General features: G+C 33.8%; 1 protein-coding gene across 1 annotated transcript in view; it reads right to left on the bottom strand.

Annotated features, from left to right (window-relative positions):
• FSIP2 (fibrous sheath interacting protein 2) overlaps positions 1-26,578 on the bottom strand; it is a 95,173-nt gene that overhangs the window by 33,869 nt on the left and 34,726 nt on the right. The window contains exons 14-16 of the mRNA XM_050751766.1: positions 16,754-16,811; positions 13,218-13,254; positions 1,965-10,911 (exon numbers count right to left, since the gene is read on the bottom strand). Coding sequence (XP_050607723.1) covers positions 1,965-10,911; positions 13,218-13,254; positions 16,754-16,811 — 9,042 coding nt within the window. The remainder of the gene's footprint in view (positions 1-1,964; positions 10,912-13,217; positions 13,255-16,753; positions 16,812-26,578) is intronic.

Raw genomic sequence — 26,578 nt, forward strand, 5'->3', positions numbered from 1 at the left:
TAGTACTTTAACCCCTAGATTATAGTTTGTCACTAAGAAGGAAGGTTGGTCCAGCCAGGTGAAGAACTCTATATTTGTTATGTCCAAAATTGTATTTGTTACAAATCATTACCTACTTGCAATGGCCACTTCTGGGTGTGGCAGCTAAGAACAACACAGTTATTTTCCTCAGAACCTAATTACATATTACATATCTTCATGTGTTATCAGGCAAGACTCTATGCAGATAGAAGACTTTAGGCTGAGCTTTGACTACTACACAGGTTTTGGCCATGTCAAGATAAAGGGAATGAGGAAAAGATATTCCTAGCGGAAGAAGGAAGATGAGCGAAGTCACTGGAAGACCTTGGAGATGTCTGAGAATAGGAATAGAATTGATAGAGCCAAGTATCAATGTGATGAAATCATGGATCTTCTCTTGCTTGTTTTGCTTTTGTTTATTTTTCTAAAATCAATTAAGTCATGCCTGGAGTAAGTCTATTTAAGAATGTGTAGCTGTAGGCTGGGCGCGGTGGCTCAAGCCTGTCATCCCAGCACTTCGGGAGGCCAAGACAGGCAGATCACGAGGTCAGGAGATCGAGACCATTCTGGCTAACAAGGTGAAACCCCGTCTCTACTAAAAAATCCAGGCGAGGTGGCGGGCGTCTGTAGTTCCAGCTACTCAGGAGGCTGAGGCAGGAGAATGGCGTGAACTCGGGAGGCGGAGCTTGCAGTGAGCTGAGATCCGGCCACTGCACTCCAGCCTGGGCGACAGAGCGAGACTCCGACTCAGGAAAAAAAAAAAAAAAAAAAAAGAATGTGTAGTTGTAGCTACATTACCGTCCACCTTGGGAGAATACTGGTTTTAAGGGTGGAAAATAACCTCCTTGTGCAGGTGGGTAGGACTGCTAATATCTCCAATTAGAATGATGTGTGAGTGATGTATCTGGGCTGGTGATGTAGCAAGTAATTATTGGTAACTGAAACTACTGTCCTAGTTCTGGGGTATTATAGTAATATTAAACTGAATTTTATTAATTGTCAATAATCAACAGTTTTTGATATACAAAATGACTATTACATGTTGCTTAACCGAATATATAAACATGAACATACTTAGAAAGGTAATGAAAATTTAATCCCTGTAATGATACAGTTGGAGTATTATACCTAAAAGGAATTTAAGTCAGAATACTGGAATGCAAATAAAACAAGATATTTAATTCTACTGTTCTTTTAAACTTTGTATAATAGTAACAAAGCCTTCAAGAATACAAAAATTAAATGACTTTTAATCAGTTAACTGCACATCCCATATGATTATAAAGAAGTTATGCATAAGAATTTTTAAAACACTTTCACATTTTCGCCTCATGCTCAATGAAAATCTCCTGCTTTAAAATGGTCTCATTTTCTCTCATTTATAGATAGAGAAAACTGAGCAACACACTCTTCAAATTCAAATCCTGCAAACAGTTATTTATTTATTTTTGTATTATGATGAATTAGAAAGCAACTGAGGTTGAGCATGGTGGCTCATGGCAGTAATCCCAACACTTTGAGGGGCCAAGAAAGAAGGATCACATGAGGCCAGGAGTTTGAGAGCAGCCTGTGCAACATAGCAAAATCCTGTCTCTACAAAAAGATTTTTAAAATTTAGAGTGCAGTGGCATGCCTGTGGTCCCAGCTATTTTGGGGGAAGGCTGAGATGGGAGGATCTCTTCAGTCCAGGAGTTCAAGGCTGCAGGAAGCAATGATCATGCCACTGTACTCTAGCCTCAGTGACAGAGACACTATTTCTAAATAAAATAAAATAATAAATTTAAAATAAAATTAAAATGTAACTCAGTAGTCATCTACTTCCCAGGCTATTTTCAGAAAAATAGTGAATACAGCTTTTTAGACAGGAGATCTTTTAAACATGTCTTTTACTGCTTTTCTTCCTAAATCATGCAAATTTTTAGTGTATGTTCTTTCTTGCTTACCTGTAGTTTCAAAGTTCTTCAAATATGTGACCACAGATGTGGTGACATGTCTTGCTATCAAATGAACTTCACTGGAACCCATTTCATGATCAGCAAAAGTAAAGGACTCAACTTCCTTCAGAGTCTCTATCTTTGGGTACTCCTTATTTTTCAATTTTTGCAATGAAGAAGAATCTTCCCTGCTGGCTTTAAGGTTTTTGTTTTCTTTCTCAGGTATATAGTTGGTTTTTTTATCCTGCATTCTAAGCAAACTTTTTTCCTTATCCTTTTGTCCTCCAGATACTTCAGATAAATAACTTTGTGTTGATATGAAAAATGGCTTCATTATTTCCCTGTTCTCATTAGCATGTGGTTGACTCGGAAAGCCACAGCTGGATAGCACAGTATTGACAATATTTTCTGCAGCTAAACATATTTTGAGTGGAGAAATGGTTGTCTGAATTTGGTTTGGTTCAACAACTGGTTTTAGGTTCTCATAATGAAATACTCTTAGATTTTCACGTTTTCCCATTTCTATGAATGATAAGACTTGCTTTAATGCTGCTTCTGTGGAGTCATTTGCTTTCCTAAGCAGCTTTTGTAAGATACTGCCTTCAGGGAGGTAGCTATTTCCTTTCTTGGTCTCATCAAAACTACCAAAGTTAAATTCCCTTGGTCTGTGGTCTTGTACTTTGTTTCTAGAATACGATGGCATAGTTTCTGAATCAGGCCTTTTCATTGGCTCTGAGTTTTTAACTGTGTCTTCTACAAAGGATCTAACAGAGGTGGGTAAATCTGATGAAATTCTGTACTTTTCTTTCATATCTTCATCTGAACAAAACGCAAACCCAGTTTTACTCACTTGTGAAGGATTAATCCCCAAACTACCTTCCTTTAACTTTGATGTAAACGTTTTCATATTAGTTGCTAATTCAACCTGATTAACAGTGTAGGCATTTTCAGCTCCTTGTAGCAAACTTTCCCTTGAAAGCTTTTGTATCAAAGACTCATTGAAATAAGTACACTGGTCCATTAGTGTGCCAATGATCTCACTTGCTACAATGTTCTCTTTCAATATGCTAATTGAAGATGGTTCCATTTGGCTTATTTCCTTGTCTAGCTTGTTCTTAATTACAGCAAGCATGTCACTAATGATATTAACAGCATATGTAAGTAATTGTGAATGGAATGAATGAACCCGTAGAAGGATGTTCTTTGTGTTTTCCTTGAAATTAATAGTATTTGACTCGGATTCATCAGAAAACATTTTCAGTGGTTGTAATTTTGGCAACATTTTTTTGTTTAACAGTTTCTGTTGGACAGAAGAAAGGTTTTCTATAGGCATTTTCACAATTTCAGAAAACTCATATTTGGAGATATGTTTAAACTGCAAGTCCACAAATGACTCTAACATGTTTAAAACTGTTTCTACAATCTCTTGAACAATTTGGTTGCTAGAGCTCATAGAAATTTGGTCTTTCGTTTTTGTGTTATAGATTGGTAAACTGCTGAGGCTGTGCTTGTTTGGAAAACCATATTTACTTTTAGCAGTAATGTGTTCTTTACTGTTTGATAGAGTTTCTTCCCTATCTGGAGTGGGAATTTGGGACAGAAAGCATAGCTGTAATTTTTCAAATAGCATTTCAACAATTTCCCTTCCAAACTTATTAATTTGTGCTTTAGTATCCTCAGCTCTAGTAGAAGCTCCTTTAAAATGATTATAAAACCTGCTTTCACAGTTCTCAAGAGGTGGCAAATGTAAAAGTGAAAGAGAAGATTCTAATTCTTTTGCTTTTATTGAAATTTCAGTCAAAACATTTTCAGTTATCATCAATAGCTTACATTTTTCATTTTCCTTGTCATTTGATTCTGTTTGCCACTTGTCAAACATTTTTTTAAATATACCTTCTCTAGGAAAAATGTGCTCTAGCTGTGAAGAAACATTCTCCAAGTAAAAACATGCTTGTTGTTTAGGAAGGGATCCTGTGCCTATATTCCCCTGTGAAAGTTTGAGATGTGAGGATTTGATCGGGTAAGACAAATTGCAGTTATTTGTAACATACAATTCTTGCAAAACTCTATCAACTATTTTACTTGCAGCTGTGATTTTATCAGATGGTAAAGCTTTGGTTTGCTTTACCTTTCCAAATTCCTTCACAATTGTTTCCAGTATATTAATTATTATATCATTGGCATATATTTTTAGTTCTGAAGTGGGCAATTTTGTGTCCAGTAAATTTTTGGCATCTCCAGCTGACATGATGTGTGACAACCCAATGGCAGTCTTGGATCGGCTGTCTTTTGGGGTCTTCTCTCCAGGACCTAACTTGGTTTTGCTTTTGGCCTTAGCAGCACTCAGTCCTAAGTGTGGTTTTTTTGTAAATTTAGGCAAAGTAGTCATTTTTGACCTTTCTTTTAAATTTGCTTTAAAGCATGGCTTAGGGCTGTCCTTAGGGCTGACCTTTAAAGTGTGTGGCCTTAAAAGTTGCAACTTATCAGCACAATACTCAGGGGACAAACTCTCTTCTAGATGAAGTGAGACAAAATTTGTGATCTTATTGAGAACCATTTGAATTAAGTCTTTCTTCACTTGCAATGGTAAATATGGCAAAAAGGTGTTTTCCATCACAGAGATATTTTGACTGTCTACATAAGAATAAGCCTGTGGTATCACATATCTAGGGGAATTACTTATTTTTCCTGCTTGTTTAGTTTCTCTAAACCTTAATGGTTTCATTGGTAAGGAATCATTGTGGTCAGACGTTTCAACTTCTCTCCTACTTTTATTATTTTCATATAATGATGTCACAACTACCAAGTACATTTTCCCCAAAACACTTTCAACTATGTCATTTGCTACACTGTTAATATGTGATAGAAAACTGTTTTTCTGTGTTGTGTCTGATGTTTTAATTTTAAAATTAGATATAAAGTTGGAAGTTTCATTAAGGGGAGGCAAATGGCCTATGACTTCCATTACTCTTTGATACAACTTATTCAAAAGTTCTTCCACTGCACTGAGCAGTTCACCTTTTTCTTTGTTTTTTGGTTCTCCATTTCTCATAAATATTTCTTCCAAAACAATTATCTGCCTTTTGTTTTCCAATATCATTTTGTTTTGTTCTAATGGATACTTTGTAAATAGAGATTGATTGGTACTTCTTTCCTTCTCTTTGTACCCCAACAATATTTCATTTGATAAAGTTAATTGTGAAAAGTTAGAATTCTCTTTTGAATTAAAACCAATTTCCTTTACAGATCTTTTATCATCTAACATCTTTAACATACTCTCAACAAATTCACTCACAATGATGTTTTCTTGGAACAAAATATTGTTTTGATATGGATATGTCTTTTGGATTTCTACATCTAAGTCATTTTTAATAAGCTTCAAAATGGCACTGGCAATGATGTCAGCATATGTCTTAAGGCTAGCTTGTGATAGGTGAATTGTGGATCCAAGTTTTTTTCTGTGACTGACAAAAGTGAAATCTGTAAGCTCTTGGCTGAGAATGGTTTCAGTTGCTGATATTTTCAGGACATTTACATCTGATTCCATTTGGCTTGAATCATAAAGGATGCGGTCATTTTGTTTACAATTTTCCAATTCTGGGATAACAAATGACTTTTCTTTATGTTGGAAAGCAAGGGTAATTAATGAATCTATTCTTTCTGTGGCAAAAGATTCTAAACGATTAAGAATAGTTTTAGTAATGAAGTTAGCATTTTCCTCACATGAGTCAGTGGCAGATTCCTGGGTGTCTTCTTTCTCTACTACAGTTATCTGATTATTATCAGCATAAGCTGATTTCTGATTTTTTGAATATGAAAAACACTCTGTTTTCCTTTCAGTTTTTGACCCCTTAAGAGGCTGTTGACAGTCTGTTTTTGGAAACATATCACAGAATGTCAGGGGCAATCTTGCAGAAGTAGGATTCTTTGCATTTATGACAAGTGTGACAGCAGAACTGAGATTATGAAGAACAATATTCACTATATCATTAGATATCAAAATGACATCTGATTTAGGAACTGAAAGCTTAGGGATAATCTTATTTGCACCCTCCATGAACATTTCAGAATTTTCTTCTGAATGTTTATCAGCTATGCTACATTTCACAGTGGGTGCGGCAAATGAGAGATTATTCTGATACAGGGTTTTTTCATAAATATCACATAGGATACCTTCAATGGTATCTTGTATTTGAAGTTGAAGTACTTTTTGATATTCAGTCTTACTGAGCAGGTTTTCAATTACACCTTTTTGCTTATCTAAATCGATCTCTTTGTCAGCACTGTTTTTGTCACATTTGCCTTTACGTGATATAATGTCTAACAATGCGTTAACAATTTGACTTGCAATACTTTCAGAAATCCCAATGTCATGAGTTAAAAAAGGATTTTCCCTTTCTTTATCTAATTCATGTTTGATTCCTTGCAAATTTTTTCTAGCCACTTGTAGTGCATAAGTATTTAATTTAGAAAAAGACAGTTGGCACAAGTTGGTCTTTCCTGACTTAGTATGATCTACTGAGAAACAGGAAAATTGCTCGTCAGAATATGAATCTTTGGCTGATAATGCTTTGCTCAATGTACTGTGATCTTGCTGAATAGGTAAAGCCACTGGAATTGTAAAGTTGACTTTGGAACGAAAGAGAGATTTTACTTTGGAAGTAGCAAAAGTTTCTAAATTTGTTAATATTGCCTGTACAATATCTTCAGCTAGATTTACCTTTGCTTCTTTGTCAGCAACACTGAATCTAGACTGAAAAGTACATGGATTTTCATCCAACACAGTGACAGAGGACTTTCCTTCATAGGTGTGTTCATGAAGAGAAACATTTGCTGAAAAAGTGATAGTTTTATACCTATTTTCCCTTATATTTCTTTCTGTAATGGCAGCTGAATAAAGTTTGTGAAATACCGTCCTAACAATATTATCTGTTACTATGGTTATATCTGCTTCAGACAGTAAAGGATCCATCATTTTATCCATAAATTGAACAGATGTTTGGAGAGTTGTCTCATCAACATTGTGAGGCATGCCATTAAAATTAGAGTGGGAGAGAGAAAGGACATTTAATTGATTGATTAAAGTACTTTGAAAAATTTCATTCAAAATATTTCTTATAATGGGAGCAATTGGAGATATATGTGGTTCTTTGAGTTTTACTTCAATTTTGTTTAAGGTTTTTTCTAGAGCCCATTGTTTAAGAGAATGTGTTCTCATTTCTTCTCTTTGTGGTGATCTCTCATCAATAATTTTTTTATCTGTATGTGTATCATCATCTAGAAATGAATTTGATTCAGCTCCTCCAGGAAGTTTTCCATATGTTGGCCTGTATCGATAAGTTTCAATGCCTCCCCCTTCAGATTCTGTTTCATTAAACATATCAGAAGATACTGCATCTAAAATTAACTTGACTACATCCTTAAGAATTTGAGTCTCAGGTGGTGGGTTTTTTTCATTAGTCTTCAAATCTGATGAGGTCACATTTAATTCTGTTTGAATAGCCTTCAAAATAGCACTTGATACCTTCTTTGCATGCATATATAAAGCAGACAGAAATGATGCTTCATGTGTGTCTCTGGAAATATTGGTGCTTTCACATTCCCAGTCCATCATATTGCTTTTCTTATCTCCATCATTAATAGCACCCAAAATTTCTAAATGTCCATTGGCAAACCCTTCCAGTTTAGCAAAAACCATATTAAGAATATCTGAAGCTACAGCTTTCAGTTTATTTGGATGCATTTCTTTTGTGCTCGGTGTTTTGGAAGACACAGGGGCAACAGGCTTTGCCTCGTTTTTAGTCCCTTCTTTATCGTCCTCCTGAACCCTTCTGGAAACTATGCTGGAGATTATTTTGGTGGATTTGGCCATTTTCTCAATAATTGAAGCAAATGATGGGTTGTCAATGTCAAGAGACTCTGAGACAGCTTTTAATCCACAATTTGCAAAACTGGTATCCATGTCAACACCACATAATTTTGCAAGGATATAATCCAAAATGGCTTTAGAAATTAACTGAATATTAGACTGCAATGCAGCAACCATTTTCTGATTCGTATTTGTCATATCTCTGCTTTGTTGACTACAAGATGGCTGAGAATGAAGATGGGTCCCCAGGAGCTTCCTTAACATTTCATGTAATGTTTCCCCAATTCTTTCTAACACTTGCAATTTTGCATTCTCTTTAGTATGTTTTCCATCAATGACACTGTGGAGAGTACAAGGAGTAGCCAAATATTTGTGAAAAGATTTTTTATCCTGCCTATGTGGCAAAATGCTTTGTACATCAACACTGTCAGTTGCAGACTTTGGCTTACGAGAAGAGAATGAAATGCTTCTTTGATGTGCATTTTCACTTGATAATATATCATAAATACAGGTTAATAATGGACTTGCCAAAATGTTATCATCAATACTCGTGACAAGAGATTCTAATTTTTTATCAGTACTAGCAAAAAATCCTTTATCTGTAAGGGAGTTTGTATGGTCAATCTCCCTAAGATTTAGGTTTTCCTTGTGAAGTTCCAGTTCATTCTGGATAGCACATAAAACAATGTTTACTATTTTAGCTGTATACTTACTAAGTTGAGATTGTAATGAAGATTTGAAGCCCATATGCAATTTTGGGTAAATAAATGACTTCAATCTTTTAAAAATTGTACGAATGATCTTATCATTAATGTCATCTACAGGTTTAGGTTCACTTTTTCCAGATTTTAACCAGGAAGGCTTTTCAGGATCAATATCAAATAAAGATAAATATTTCATTTTCTTTTCACTGTCAAACCATGTCTTTAATGGGCATTTATTTGGTGCTTCTTTGACTACGTGTTCAGTGTCAGAATTATGTAAGGAAGTCTGATGAACTGATGATGAAATGAAACTTTTAGTGGTATTGGAAATGTAGTTTGATGCCTTATGAAGTATGTTTAACACAGAATCTGTTATTTCTTGAGCCACTGTACTGATTTCTGAAACAGAAAACATCTGGTCTATCCATTCTTGATGTGACAGTCCTTGAGGCTTTTCTGAAACAAGAACTGAAGCTTCATTGCTAGTTTTGCTATCTAAGTGACCAAAAGGAACAGAAGATATGTCCTCGAGCATTTCTTTTAAAATACTTGTGACTATGTTTTCTGAAGCCTGTTGTATTTGATGCTTTTGATCTTGGCTGAAAGTTGAAATGTCTTTATTCAAACAAAGGTTTTTCTTTAAAATATCTTCATGATTAGTAGATGGTGGCTCAGTCTTTAACTCCCAATCATGAAATGCAGCTTTGTTTCTAGAAACAGGCTTTGTAGGTGGTTTGATATTTCTTTTGTATTCAAAACAAGTGTTTCCCTTTGTAAACCAACGATTAGGTATCTCTTCTTGTGATTTTACTTTTTCGTCTTTGAAAGTTGAATCAAGCACATTTTTTACAATGTTTTCTATTTCCTCATTTTCATCATCAGAATAAAGAACCATGCCTGGAACATTTATAGGTGGAAATCGTCTTCCAGACCTAGGACTATTTGACAGTCTAGTGCCAGTGAGTCTGTACTTTTCTTTGGTGTCAGAAGGACTACTTATTCTGGGTTGCCGTTGCTTACTTTTTTGAAAACTTTCATTTACTGGTTCCTGATGGAGCTGAACAAGGATGTCATCAAGTAGCTGAAGGAATACTACTGTTTCTTCAGATGCAATAATTCTCTCATTATTTAGTTCAGTTTGTATATAACCTAGTATAGCACTGATTGCTTCCTCTATATAACCAACCAAAGAGGACTGGGAAAAAATATTTGATATTAAATTTTGTACTTCTTCATTGACAATTAAACTAGCTTCATCAGATTCAAGACTAGATTTATTTTTGGCAGCTCTTTGAAGGAACATACATATTGAGTCTGTCTTATGTTGCTGGCAGGAAAGCTTAGTTGTGTCTTTAAGATGAAGAAATTCATTTTGCTTAGAAGATACAAGAGTCGTTAGTTTTTCTAAAATGGCATGCACCATGTCCTCTGCAATATCACACATTGGGTCCAAAGTATGAAGCTTTGAGTTTTTCAAAGGTTTTCCATTAGATGATGTGAGAAGTTCATCACTGGCTGCTAAACTTGGTTTAATGTCGACTGACAAATCTTGTGAAAACATCTCAACACATTTTTTCTCAACTGCAGACTCTAACTTCTCAAGCATATTTTCCACAATCTCAGAAGCAACTGAGGAAATACCAACATTGGAAAGCAAGACTTCTTTTACACATTCACATTGTTCAACAAAAACTTCAGCAGTAACAGAAGAGAGAGAGGGAATGGCCTGGGTTAAATCAGACATTATTTCTCGCAAAATGCTTTCTAAAATCACTTCAGTTTCCCTTTTCAAGTAACATTTAAAGTTAACAAAAACATTTTTTAAATTCTTCATTTCATCCATGGCTTTTGCTGTTTTATCACAACGCGATGAACTCCCTAAGCTATCTGTTTCAGTGGTAGCATCCTTAGATTTTTTTGTGCCTGTTTCAAATGATGCTAAAAGGTGACTATCTGATTTACAACTTCTGAGCTTAGGGTATGAATATAGCAAGTTGGTTTTATTATATTTAAGTTTAGAGGTTATAGATTGTCCTTTTACGTGATATGTTTTCCCCACAACTGTTTTTTCCACATGTGCATGAGGAGGTTTTATAGGCGTGGTTGGTCTCCTTACTGACATGTCAACTACAAATGCACAGGGTTCTGCCTGAAATGTTTTCGTTGTTGCAGATGTGTAGCTTCTATATGTAAAGTCTTCACTGCATGTACTACAGAAACTTGAACTATCTGAAGAGAGGATGGAATCATCAGATACTGGGTATGTATTATTTTGCAATCTTTCTTCATACTTTGTGATGGCTGGGTACAATATACTGGTCACTGTAGCCACAACCCAGGTCATTATATTCTGAATTATAATATTCAGTTCTTCAGAAGTTACCTGGAAAGGAGGTAAGCAGAGATGAAAATAAAGTCATGTAACAACTTACGTTTTAACAACACGTTTTGGAGATAGAAGGTAACATTTAATTTTTATATCAATGTATTGGTGGAATACCATTATGGTTTATGAAAGAAAATAGTAAAGAAATATCAGTTTAGAAATTTAGAATTTAAGATGAATTTCTAGTTGGTTTATTCTGCACTACCGTGAAGTACTTTTTTGAGTAAGATTTATTTTATTCACCGTCTCTCTGAAGTTTCTTTTTCCCCTGGCATTTATTATAAGGATAAATGATTTTTTTTGTGAAAAATATCACTAAATTGCTGTCTAGGCACACAACATGCAAATATTTTGGAAAGAAAATATGTGATGTTTATGATCCAGCTAATTTTTAAAGATACATTAAATATTTGTAACAAAATATTTCTCAAAACAGATCATTTGGATTATTTCTCAAAACAAAAATATTTGGATGCTTTCAGAAACATCTGTCTAGCTGAGATTTGGGGAAGGAACATAAACCATTTTCTCTCCCAGTCCCTGCTGAAAGGGTGAGCCTGTGGTCTATAAATATAGGAATGACTAAAGTTAATTGTTAAGAATTATTTGATAGGCAAAAATAAAAGCTAATGCTTTATATAGATTGATGGGCTTTGTATCCAACAAAAAAGTATAAATACAAATTTTCCTAGATAGGAAAGCTAAGAACAGATACTAAAGTAAGGTAACAAATTAATTTAGAGAGAAAATAAAAGCCAAACTAGATTCATGAATCAAAGAGTAGGGAGGGCTGAACAAGGTTAAGAAAGTTACACTATTAATTTGTTTGAGCTGGAACCAAGAACCAGATTTGAATAACCATTTCCTTAGTGACCAGTGTTGCTGTCATAGATTTGAACTGTACCATGGGTAGAAATAAATGCATCTGTAGAATTCTATAAACCTCTACTAAGTAACTGCAAATATATTTTGTGCTTACAAAACTCATCTTACATATAATAAAGTAGTACTCTTTTTAAATTGTTAAAACTCTTAAAACATACAGCTTGTAAACACAAGTAATTGGCAGAAAAGCTTAGAAGACTGATATGTAGGTCTCAGCGTAAATATGATTCCTGTAACTAGGCTTCTCACACCCAAAATATTGCCTAAATTAGTCTGAAATTATCCATATTTCTGAGAAACATTCAAAGAAAAGTTAACATATATGCAGCACACTCTCTTCTGACTCACTTGAAAGCATTTGAGGAGCACCCCAGGAAAGGCCATTTTATTCAGCTGTAATCCCCAAATACACAAACATATTTTTAACTTATTGTATGAACAATGGGTTAGTGGTATTAAACACATATTTTGAGATGACAGTCTATGTTGTAAAATACGTGTCTTAAATAAATTTACTCTAAATCAAATATTTAAGAACAATACCTAAATGTTTATAGAGAAGATAATTATTCTAAATCAACTACAACACATACCAATTATAAACTAAGAATTCAATATACATCATTTTTCTTATTACTAGAGATGATGAATAATAACCTACATTATTACTCTTAAGTTAGTTGTGGCAAAGAGATTCCAACCTCAATATACAAAAGAGGGATATATTTCTAACTTTTTCTTTGTAGTGAAATATGATAGATAGAATCCTAGTTTTTAATTGCTTTCTATTACAACATTAAACTGAAAAAAATTCCCTTGGGTCAAAGCTTTTGTATTTGCTGCATATTCTGTGAACTGAGCAAGTTTCCATGTTAAATAGTGTGTCAGAGTATGTGTTGTTCCTCAAATCCTTTCTCTTTCCTGACCGTTCAGTCTAGATCCAGAGTTAGGCCTCATAAAAACACACTATCTTATCTTTGCCTGTTCCAAGTCTCAGCTCACAGGTGACCAGGTCCCTTTTCGCAAAACTGCTGAAGACAGATCCAAGCATCTCAACTCACCTACTACTGAGTTCTCCAGCAAGATCTGAAAGGCCTTATTAATGGCTTACCATGATATAATAGGCTTGTGGTATTTGATTCTCTTCCTATGATGGTTAGGTCCGTTAATATCTCACCATTCTATACCCATGAGACCTTGTCTTGAAGGGTCAGTATTATCTTTTGATAACAATTTTGGACCACAGAAAAGTATAAGAATGAACTGAAAGTAAACTTCAAAGAAGAAAGAAAGGGCAAAAAGGAAGCCTAACAAATATCAATGGATGATTCTTATTAGTTAACAAAATATTTTCTATTATGACGCCTCAGAAACTATGACTAATATGTTGCTTTATCAATGGATTTTATGATACATACTTTTTCTTGCAAGCAATTTTTCAGGATGTTTTGTTGCCTGTAAAGAAAGGTTGATCATTTAGTTATTACACAGAGTCAAAAATTTATAAAACTTTTCCCAAAATTTCTAATTATAGAATCATTTTGTTGTTTCTAAGAGTTTTTCTATAGAAATTCAAAATGAAGAACACAGTACTTTTTCCAACCCCCCTATTTCACTTCCTCCTTAGACCGGCCTCTAGTTTTAGAAATGTGCTTTATTACCCAGGGGAACAGGAGTATGGCTGCTGCATAAACAGTGTCCCTCTCTGATCCTTATACTTCTAACACACCTTAGCCATGCCTACATTGTGTTTCTCTGAAAATGGATATAGGATTTGCAGGAAGGGGGCAGATGAGTCCCTTGTGACTGCTAAAAGGCCTGATGGAGTAGCAAGGCATCTGACCAGAACTTTCTGAAAATCCTTTATTTGTTCGTTCAAATGCCACAGTTCCACTGTCCCCTCCCCATATTCCACAGTAGGAAGAAAATATGTGAATGATTATTCAGTAACTATGGGTTAAAATAATAAGTTTCTAGCTATATTTAATACCGATTTAGATGCATTCCTTTTCTGTGTATGACAATATTCTATCATGTGTTATTAGATTTACCATCACACACTAATGAAATAAAAACATAGTTTTCTGAATTACAAAAAAAAAAGCTCAATCATAAAAATAATAGAAAATATTTATTAAAACAAGATCTACATCTGAAGTCTGATTTATTTTCTTATTTTTTTTTTTTTTTTTTTGCTGATTTGAACTGTTTCTTTTCTTCTTTCTACTTTCTTAAGAAAATTGGCACTCCTTTCCAGACCTGTACTCCACATGATCAAATTTACATTTCCCCCAAGGGATATAATTCAATTTTGAGAAACAGCCAGACTGAAAACTATATCCTATATTTTGGCAGAAAAAAAACAAACAAACTTCACTGGGTTCAGTTCATAAAATGGGCTTCATGACAACAGTCTATCCTTAGACTAGTACCTTTTGGCAGTATGCAATTAGGATCATGAAAGCTGATGTCAGTGACACTGTTATCATTTGTCCTAATTTGTTTTTGTAGGATCTGGTTTCTTAGGTCAACCCAAGTTTCCACAGGTTTTTCTCTTAGATATTCTGCAACCTAATGCATTCAGATTCACTTTTCTGTTTTCTTCATGTTATATCATTGGCACGAAACATAACTCAAGGAGTTGTATGTATTCATTGACAGCAGTTCCCAACAGACTTTCTGCTCCAAAAGCATACACACAGAACCAAACAAAGTGCAAAGGCCTACAGGTAAAATTAGTCAGGAAACTGAAAAAGCTTCATTGGTGACTATTAGAAAACAATTTTATTAACCAGATAAAGCATGGCATCAGCAGAAATGGCAGGGTATCTTCAGAAATTCATTCCTCCAAAAAAGTAACAAGTAAACTGGCAAAAGAACAATGATGAGAATTATAGTTTCTGGGGCTCTAGAAAATTATCAAAGGCTTGCAGCATTCCAGAGAGCACTTATTTAGGAAAAACAATGAATCTAGGTAATAGCATTGAGTTTTGGTGTTTTAACTTGTCTTATTTTCATCCCCTCTCTCCAGCTTCGTAATATCCTTGAAAAATAATACCCTGAAATCACAGCAACATAGTTTTATTTTGGTATCTGCCCAAAATCTAGCATTATAGTTTGAACATAGTAGGTTCTCAATAAATGTTTGATAAATAAATTCCTATTTAAAGTCTTTTGGATCGGTGCCTACTTCTCTCTCATCCCAAATGAAGTCTTTGCAGGCCACAGATAACTTTTGGGAACTGGTTCTGAGTTTCTTTCTTTCAATTTTTCCTATATATTGGTGTCAAAGTTATTCATTGTGTATGCTAATTTGACCATTACACCCCCACTAAAAACCATCAGACTATTACACAATAAATAAACTACAAGTTTTAACCACAATCTTCAGGGTAATAGATTTATGCCTTCTTCATTCTGTTACTTCTTATACCTTCCCTGTAATACAAAGTTACTTATCACCTAAGTGCAATGCTTAATTATTGCAACTTTACTCCCACTGCAGTCATATTTATTTTCATTCCCTTGGTACTGAATTTTCATCTCTATTTAATAAATCTTTTTTAACGTTAAACAAATGATCAGGGACAAGAAAACTAAGCAATAAGTGAGAAAAGAAATAGAATAGATGTGAGGCTTCCACAGCAAACTCCTATAAAACCTGGAGTTAAACCTGAACAAGAGGAATGTGACATATGTGTCTTTGCTCTTTATTTGGATCTGTGTGTATGCTCTTGGGGCAGTGGTGAAGAAGCTCCAGGTAAGGTATAGAGTTCTTTATTTTTCACTAAGGTAGGATTTTTAATGAAAGAACATACAAAATGCTTGCTATGAAAGATTCAAGTGATTTTTGTAGTTCTACATTCTTGGATAGGAGAAGATAAAAATTGCAGTTATTACAACTATATTATGAGCCTCTTCTAACCTTTTCTTTAAAGAGGTAGGTATTTATATTTCCAATAAATAAAAATGTTTGTATCCAATAAATAAAATAAACAATGTTATTTTACATATGGTCTACACATGGTCATCAAGTTTTATTGCTTTGAACTAGACAAGTCAGTTTCCTTCCTTCTGCATCTTTTACAGTATTATGTATCATATGAATACTCAATAAGTCAAACAAACTGATATTTATCAGTCTTAAAATAAAAATTATTATTTCAGGAAACCTTGTCTGAACATGTCAATACCATTTGCTGTCACGCACCACTTATTTTACTCAATCATCTTCATAGGAATTTGGGGTTTGTAAAGTTTATCCTAGACTTCATTTGGTTTGTTGATTTTTTAAAAAGATGATGGCATTGGGTGTAAAATAATACAAAGCTCACTGCCATTACTTAGATTCATGTTTTCCTCTCTCTCTTTTCTTGAGTTGAGGAAAACAGATATAAACATCAACAAAATAGGTGGTCACTAAGGTTTGAAGAATGAAATGTCCCTGGGCTTAACAATTATCTCTTGTAAGTGCCATAATTTCCACTACTAGAGATTTTTTTTTTTTTTTAATTAAACTGCAAAATAGCCTTTGGGGTGCGGGAATAACTGATTAAGTCATTTGTACTATGAACTATTTTACCAGTCTTAGACAGCCAGTAATCTCAAAAAGCATAAGAGATGGTAGCTGTTTCAAAGAAGAGAAAAGGAAACAAATAAAGCCAGATCATGAGAAGCTACCAAAAGAAGGCTATGATGTGGATACACTTGAAAATGGCATGGAGGTCCTGACTATAGGTGGATTATAGGTAAGGAGAAGGAGAAAGGAAAGGACAATGATTCACTTTGTCTACAACTTAAGCTTAGTATTGAAAGTCTGCAAAAGACTAAGTTTCACTAAATCCAAGTAGAACTATAAAAATGGAGGATTCCATGGAATAATTTGCTTATGAGCAGCACTCTTATATAATTATTAAAATTATTTATGATTACATATAATTCCTTAGGTACTTACCTATTTGTGCAAACAGGAGAAGAAAATATACCCGGGTCTGTAGCATGAGCCTGAGGTCCTATTTATCAGAAAAATAAAATTACATAGTTTGTGTCCATCCTCAGCAATTTGCTAAATGGTAATCCTCCAGTAGGAGGACCATTTATTCTCTGTTATCACTGCCTTGTTTACAGGCTTTCAGGGACTCTCCACAGTGAAGTCCAAAGTCCTTAGCAAGGACCTGTATTGTAAGATCTGATGTCCTTATCTACCTCTTCAGTGTCTTCTCTGACTAGTCTTTCATACTTAAGCTATGGTCCAGAGACAGAATATTTTGCAGTTCCCTAAATATATCATGTTTCTCATGCCTCTGTGGACTGTGGTTTTGCAGTTTCTTTTGTCTAAAACACCCTGTGCTGTATTTTAACTTCTCATCTTTTAGGGCTCATTCAGCTTATGTTAACTCCTGACAGCCTTCCTTGATACCTTCCTGAACAAATACCCTTCCCAGTGCTCTCAAAACACTCTAAACATGTTTATATTATAAAACTCATCATGCCTACACAGTAATTATGTTTACTCTTGTGTACACCTGATTATGACTTCCCACATATATCCTCAGTACTTAACATGTTTTGGTGTGTGATCAATTTTAGAAAGAAAGGAACTGACAATCCCAGCACTTTGGGAGGCCCAGGAGGGCGGATCATGAGGTCAGGAGATCAAGACCATCCTGGCCAATATGGTGAAACCCCGTCTCTACTAAAAATACAAAAAAATTAGCAGAGCATGGCAGCGTGCGCCTGTAGTCCCGGCTGCTGGGAAGGCTGAGGCAGGAGAATGGTGTGAACCTGAGAGGCGGAGCCCATATCCGAAAATTAAATGTGAAGACAACACTGTTTTTAATACAAAAAATCTCTTCTGTGGTTTCCCACAATATGCTAAATAAGTATCTTTAATTTTGCCTAGAATTCAGTATAGAGCATTAAAGCCATACTGTTGAAAAGAGCTAAACTTTCAGAGAGATAGGAGAACTTTCTGAAGGTAAAACAAATGGGAGAACACAAATCTATAGAGGTAAACAAATGCTGAAGCTGATACCTGCCCTAGGGACAGTGGCCACATCTGGAAATTTAGTGTCTGGTCAGAGCATTTAAAACATGACATTGGGCCCCCCAAAAGATGGGGAATTAAAACTAAGAGCTCCTAAAATATACAGATGCTCCTTGACTTAACAATGGGGTTGATATCACAATAAACCCATCATAAGTTGAAAATAAGTTGGAAATGCATTTAGTAGACCTAACCTGCTGAACATAATAGCTTTACTTAGCCTACTTTAAATTTGGTCCGAACACTTACATTAGCTTACAGTTGGGCAAAATCAGCTAACACAAAGCCTACTTTATAATAAAGTGTTGAATATCTTATATAATTTATTGAATGCTATACTGAAAGTAAAAAACAGAATGGTTGTATAGGTACTTAAAATACAGTGTCTATTGAATGTTTATCGCTTTTACACAATCCTAAAGTTGAAAAATCTTAAGTCCAACCACTGTAAGTGGGGAGGTCATCTGTTTAGGATCCCAATGAGCTACATCTTCAATTAGTCATCTACAAAAAAAAAAAAAAAAAAAAAAAAAAAAAAAAATTCATGCCACAGAGGAAGCAGACAAATTACGTCTTGGCTTTTGGCTGTGGGTGGAGAAGGAGGAGGAGAAGATAAAAGCATTTGCTAAGAAGTCATAATCACAGATTATGTTTTCTATGACCTTGAGTTTCAAATCCACAGAAACTGTATTGTCCCTAAAACTCCATGTGAGAATTTAATTTAAGATGAATCAGTGTTCACAGCTCTTACAGATAACTGGCAGCAGCATACGTAAATTTCTTTTAGAGAATTATAGTCTATCCAAATATTATTGAATCCCCAATAATAAATTTCTGTCAATAACAACCTCCCACTCCCCACAGAAATATAAAAAAAGAAAAACAAGAAATCATGGCTTTTAACAGAAACAAAAACAATATATTAAAATTAGACCCCAAAGATTTCAAATATTTGAATTAGCAGATATAAAATATAAAATAAGAGGACTTTATATGTTTAAATATATAAAGAAGGGATTTGAAAGGGTAAGAATAGAAAAACAGCCTATAAGAAGTCCAGCCAAATTTAAAAATAACTATTTAGAAATTGTATTATATATAATATACCATAGTTCAATCAATTTTACAAAGCAATTAATTTATGAAATAATAAATTATATAGAAAAACTAAATAAAGAGAGAATTAGTGAACTGGAGAACCTATTTGAAGAAATTAACAGAAATGCAGTGAGACAAATGGAAAATACAGTTGTTAAAGTACATGAGACAAGAAGGTAGTCTAATACTCAGAAGAAGATAGTAATGAAAATGAAGAGAGGCAATATAGATAGAGAAAATGGCTGAAACTTGTACAGAACTGCTCCTAATAATAATACTAAAGAAAAAACAAAGAAAACATCTTAAAAACAGCCCGAGGTGGGGGACAGAAGAATCACTTACAAAGGAATAATTACACAGAATAAAAAGTAAAAGAATTACACAAAACAATTTTTTTTTTTTTTTTTTTTTTGAGACAGAGTGTCGCTCTGTCACCCAGGCTGGAGTGCAGTGGCACGTTCTTGGCTCACTGCAACCTCTGCCTCCCAGGTTCAAGTTATTCTTGTGCCTCAGCCTAAAAATCTGTTATATTTAAAGTGCTAAGAAAAAAAAAATAACCATCCCCTGAAACTTACTCATATCATTGGACATAATGATATTCTAATACAAGGATAAAGACAATTTTATCAAATAAAATCTGAGAATTTACTCCCAAAATACGTTCACTAAAGACCTTTCTAAAGAATGCAGTACTTTAGGACAAATGGCAATAATCCCAAGAAGTATTAAATGCAAGAAGGAATGAGTGGAGAACAAAATAAGCTGGTAAACAGGTGGGCAAATATAAATAAAATCTGTATAAAACAGTAATAAGAAAGTAATTTGACTGATAAAACCTTTAAAATGTCAAAATTTAAACTATTGGACAATAATAAGTATGATACAAAGTGATGATTAGAAGTAAATTATCCAACTTTAACTTTTATTTTAAATATACTTCAACAGAACTAGAAGAGTAAATGTACAGTGTTCAACACAAAGAAATAACAAATGTTTGAGTGACAGATCTCCCAATTAACCAGACTTATCACTATATATTGTATGCTTATATCAAAATACTTATGTACCCCAGAAATATGTCTGACTTTTATGTATCCATAAAAATTTAAACAAAATGTTAGGGTAATTGCCAAAAGAAACATACATATGTTATGCAATTTGTAAAACAGAAAAAAAAAACCTAGATTAAAAACTAAATTTAGCACTCTAAGAGAATGCAATAAAGAATAAATAATAATATATTAAAAAGTAGAACAAAGAGAAACCACAAATAAGGCAGTAAAACACTTCCAAAGATTTGTAATTTACATAAATACAAATTGATTGGGTTCAGTTAAAATTCAGAAATGCTAAGACATTAAAAATAAAGCAAAATCCAGCTGTAGACTGTCTACAAGAGGCATCTAAACAAATAAAGACACTAAGATTAGAAGCTGATGTCTCTATATTAATAATAGACACATTTAATTTAAGCCAAAAAACATAACTTATGGTAAAGGTCACTGCATGATGATAGGAATATTCAATTCACCTGGAAGATATGATGATTCTAAAATTTGGATATGTCTAATCACTAGATCAAAAATATTTTTAAAATGGTCAGAGCTACATTAACGAGTTTTCAAACCCACTCAATTTATTTTCAATAATTTTTAGAACAAGGAGTAAAAAATAAGTATATATGTGTATTTGAATATATAATAAGCTACATATTTGAAATACACAATTCACTATCTTGATTGAATGGACATATTTAGAACATTACATCCCAAATTGAACAATATTCATTGTTTTCAACCACACAGAACCTATTAAATATTAATCATGTTTGCTAAGCCAGAAAGTATGCTCTAGATTCCTCTTTATGGTTGGTATCATGAAGATCATACTCTCAGTCTACAATGCAATTAAATTATAAATGACCACCAACAAAAATAAAGTAAATTTAGAGTAACTAACCCAGGAGTACGAAATTTAATAACTAACTCATGAGTACAAACTAATAAACAAAATTGAATATTAAACATGATTTAGAAAAAAATGAAGTATTATAAGGCAAGTTTTTTGATACATTTTATATTTTCATAGTTACATATCACCAACTAAGTTTCACATACTGTTCTAAAAAGTTTAAAATATAAACTCATTGAATTCCCATAACAATCATATGTATTACTACTATTATATTTATTTTATAGTTGGAAAATCTAAAGAACAGAGACATTAAATAACTTGGCCAAACTAACATGCATTTTAAGTACTGGAGTGTGGATTAAACCTATCTATCTGAGTACATTCTCTTAGTGACTATGTCATACTGCCTTTCAATAATCTCATCTAAATAAATACGATATATTATAACTTTATGCAAGTATATCTGAAAATGTATATGAATTAAATTTAGAAAAAAAGTTACTTGCTGAAAACACTCAAAAAGAAGAAAAATAATTTTGAATCACTAAGTAATTGAATTCATAATTTAGCTTTTTCTCACTAAAAGAACAAAGACTAGGTTATTTATTTTAACAGTGACTTCTACTAAACATTCAAAGAATATATAATTTCAACTTTTTAAATGTTTATAAAACAGTAAAAGCAGCCAACATAATTAACTCATGGAGCTAGTATAATCTTGACATGAAAACCGTATCAGGATACTATGAGAAAGGAAAATTACAACCCAACCTCTCTCAAGAACCTAGATGCTAAAATCCTAAACAAATTACTAGTAAATTTAATCTACACATGTATAAGAAGAAAAACACATGATAGATAAAACTGATTTAATCAAGGGTGTGTGGCTGTTTTAACAATAAAATATGATAGCCTTAACAGACACATAAAATATATTTTAAAAAGTCAAAATTCACCACTAAAGTTTTGCATATTAGAAGTAGAAAGATACTTTCTTAGCCTAACATCATTATCTACCAAAAGATCACAGTACATATCATACTTAATGAGAAATTATTTAAACATTTTTTTTACTAAGAAAGAAGACAAGGAGCCCACTTTTACCACTTTATTAATCATTGCACTTCAGGTCTTAGGAAAGGGAAGAGTGCAAAGAAAACTACAATTATAAGAATTGCAAACGAAGTAACTAAATTTTATTATTTGCAGAAGGTATCATTTGATTTTTTTAAAAAACACAGTTATTTCTGTGTTATGGGGACAGGATTAATATATTAGTAAATATTAAGCCCTCTGCTGAGAAATAAAAGAGGGTCTCTCTACCCCTAACCTCCTCCAGCTGTACTTTACAGCACTCTGTTATTTTCAGGGAGGAGGTTATGGTCATCCTCGGAAGCAAAACTGATGGAAAATTTATAGCCACGCCTATTCATTATGTATTATCTCTGGCTGATTTCCTTAGGATAGAGTGAGTAGCTGCAACAGAGACCATATGCCTGGCCAACATGTGGATTAGAATCTTGCATCCCGGCCAGGCGCGGTGGCTCACGCCTGTAATCACAGCACTTTGGGAGGCTGAGGTGAGCAGATCACCTGAGGTGAGGAGTCCAAGATCAGCCTGACCAACATAGCGAAACCTGGTCTGTACTAAAAATACAAAAATTAGTTGGGTATGGTGGTGGGTACATGTAATCCCAACTACTCGGGTGGCTGAGGCAGGGGAGTCACTTGAACCCGGGAGGCGGAGGTTGCGGTGAGCCGAGATTGCACCACTGCACTCCAGCCTGGGCAACAGAGTGAGACTCTGTTGAGTCTCAAAATAATAATAATAATAATAATAATAACAACAACAATAGTAATAAAAATCTTGCATCCCTCAGATAAAAAATAGACGTATTTTGTATATTCATAAAACACTTAAAAATGTCATATATCATATCACATATTTAGCTATAAAGAAAATTTAACATCAATGAAAAGAGATTTAAAGCCTATGTTTTTTGATACGAATTCAAATAAATTAAAAAGAAATAATAGAAATGTTATCAAAATTAGCAATGTCAACAGAGATTTAATTTTTTGATATCAATTCAAATGAATTAAAAATAAATAATAAGAATGTTATCAAAATTAGAAATGAAAGCAATATTCACCCAGGTAACTGTTACACTGAAAGGGATTCTAAGAGGGAAAGTTAAAAATTACATATAAACCAATGAAAAGCAGGACAACTGACATCAAAATGTACAGTGTTGAGTTGTACATTCATAGTAAAATATAGAGTATGAAAGCTATTATTATTATATAATTTCTATTTTTTCTTATTTTATTTAATTTTTGAGATTGTGTCTCACTCTGTCACCCAGGCTGGAGTGCCCTGGCGTGATCGTGGCTCACTGCAACCTCTGCCTCCCAGGTCAAGTCATTATCCCACCTCAGCTTTCCAAGTAGCTGGGATCACAGATGTGTGCCAATATGCCTGGCTAAGTTTTTGTATTTTTGGTAGAGACAGGGTACCACCATTTTGCCCAGGCTGGTTTCAAACTGCTGAGCTCAAGCAGTGAACCCGTCTCAGCCTCCCAGAGTGCTGGGTTTACAGGCATGAACCACTGCACCCGGCACAATGTAATTTTTAAATAAAACAAAAACCCGGCCAGGTGAGGTGGCTCATGCCTGCAATCCCAACACTTTAGGAGGCAGAGGTGGGTGGATCACCTGAGGTCAGGAATTCGACACTAGCCTGGCCAACATGGAGAAACTCCATCTCTACTAAAAATACAAAAATTAGTGGAGTATGGTGGCACACACCTGTAATCCCAGCTACTCGGGAGGCTGAGGCAGGAGAATCTCTTGAACCCAGGAGGCAGAGGTTGCAGCCAGCCGAGATTGCACCACTGTACTCCAGCCTGGGTGAGAGAATGAGGCTCCACGAAAAAAAACAAAACAAAACAAAAAAAATACAATTTTGGAAGATAGAGTTAACAGATGGTCTGGGAGTGTTCTATCCTTAACTCTGTGGAAGTTTAGATAACTGATTTTTCATTTTTGCACAAGCTAGGACCATGCAATTTATGATTTGAAATTTAAGATCCCAAACGTCCCTGAAGAACCTCAGAGTAAGCTTTGTTTACTAATGGTTTTCACTCAGATTAATCAAATACACAACATGGCTTGGCTATGTAACCAGAGGGGCATAAAGACACCCTACTAAGAATTACTACATTGAGAGCTTTCCAGAAAACAATTTTTTTTTTTCATATAGATCCACAAATGAAATGTGTCCATGTGTGAATAAAGGTTCTGAGGAGGTTGTGCCTGTATGATTCTTGGGCCCTTAATGCTTGCTTGTCCTCTCTTTCTCTAGTCACACAATATCTTTTGCTATATAGTTTATGTTGGTATGCTCAATATAGTCTTGTGAGTCCTTTCAAATACCCAAATTTGTGCAATCTTTTTAAGAGTGTATTCATTCAAAGAAATGTTAAAAGAACGAGAACATAATTTAAAAGGACTAAAATAGACATTAAAATTTAAATAAAAGAAACCCAAGCAAATAGTGAATTAAAAATCTGAACTGAAAATGCTAAGGAAGAAGAAAGCTGCTTCTGAAACTGCTAATAAGGGAAATAAGAAAGAAAAGACTAGTTAGTGTTAGATAATGTAAATACAAAATTAGGAGAAATTAGAATTATTGAAATAATAACTACATGCATCTCTAGGCCAATGAGTCTAATTCATAATTTCCTAGCAAAATACAATCTAACAAAATTGACTAAGGAAAGATGGCAAACTTGAAAGGGTAATCACCATAAAAATGCAAAGGAGAAACAGTTAATAGGATGCAAATATTAACTGCTACATTTTACATAAACTTTAAAAAACAGATTATTAAATGTTACATTGAACATTCTGGGGAATAAAATGGTGGAAATTTTCTCATTCTCTTTAAAAAATTAGTACAACTTTATTTTCAAACAGGAAAAAGAATGATAAAGAAGAGATCAAGCCTACTTATAAATAAAAACATCTTAAATGAGACAATTGCAGAAAAATTTGAACCATGTAGTTAAAAAATACATATATAATAGCTCCTTCAGTAGTTAAAAATCCTGCTTGATGGTTTGCAGTCATAATAGAATAACTGACACTTGACCAGCCTTCTTACCATAATCAATCAGAAAATTAGACTATATGAATAATCTTTTTACAGATGGAGAACAGGAATCACAATAATGTACTCTCTGCACAAAGGGATAAAGATAAAGTGAAGTTTGAAATTACCACATATTATTAACTAAAGACACTTTCCAAGCAATAACATACTATGGTGACTTAACTAATTTGAGGAGTTAGAAATTATACAGAGATTTAAAAAAGCTAAGACAGCTACAAACTATGGAGAATAGTACCAGGAAAATATGGCATTATATACAGGAAGAAGTCCATGCTTCTAAAATGGCACCCTGTTGAGATTTTAGCTCTACATTAAGTTGCACAATCTAGTATGATACCCAGGCAAACGACAACTTCTTGTAGAAAAAAATATTACTGTGGAGGTGTGAAAAGAATAAGTCTCAATTTCACACAAGACTGGAAAATATTTCCTAACTGACTAGTAAGAGAGGAGGGACTTGGTAGAATGTCTAGCACATCTTATAGAGACTCCAGAAAATTAATCTCCATTTAGGAGAACTGAAGGATCCATAAAGTAAAATTGACATTATACGTCCCATAACAACATTTAAATATAAGCCTTGAAAAATCACAATCATACATAAACCTGTTAAAACAAAATTCTCCAATTTTTGAAAGCAGACAAAACTCGACAATAGCATGGCAATAAAACTGTCTGGTATGCAATAAAATATGTCAGCCATGGACAGAAACAAGAAAAGAAGAGACATAACTAGGAAAAATATTAGTCAACAGAAATAGAGTGAGAAATAGTAGAGATGACAGAATTAACAGGATAGACCTTAGAAACATTTAATGAGGGGGAGAGATGTTAAGATATAAAAAGGGCCAACAGAACTTGTAAAATAACTCATTTTCTGAGATTAAAAACTTACTGGTGTGATTTGACACTACAGACAAATAAAATAATCTCAAAGACATAGCATTAGAAATTATACAAACTGAAGCATGTGTATTTTTAAAAGATTTATAAGTAGTTAAGAGAGCCTCAGTAACCTGCAGGAAAGTATCAGGTGATCTAATATATGTTAAAATTGGGGTCCTAGACTACAGTCAAAGTGAAAGAATAAATTATAAAATCAGCTAGAGAAAAGCATCTAGTCACTTACAAAGAAAATTTCATTAGAATAACAGCAGATTTCTCAGCAGAAACCTTACAGGCCAGAAAAGAATGATATAAAATATTCAAAGTTTTGAAAGAAAATATATACATACATACATACATACATATATATATAGTGTGTACATATATATAATATAGAAATATAGAAATTCTACAGGCCAAAAATTCTATATTTAACAAGATTAAGCTTCACAAATTAAGGAGAAATAAAGTTTTTCCCAAACAAGCAAATACCGAGGGAATTCATCACCACTAAACTGGTCCTATAAGAAATGCTTTGGGCCTGGCATGTTGGATCATGCTTGTAATCCCAGCACTTTGGGAGGTTGAGGAAGATGGATTGCTTTGAGCCCAGGAGTTTGAGAACAGCCTGGGCAACATGACAAAACCCAATCTGTATACCA

This window comes from Macaca thibetana, chromosome 12 (assembly GCF_024542745.1).
Source record: "Macaca thibetana thibetana isolate TM-01 chromosome 12, ASM2454274v1, whole genome shotgun sequence".
Lineage (NCBI taxonomy): Eukaryota > Metazoa > Chordata > Mammalia > Primates > Cercopithecidae > Macaca > Macaca thibetana.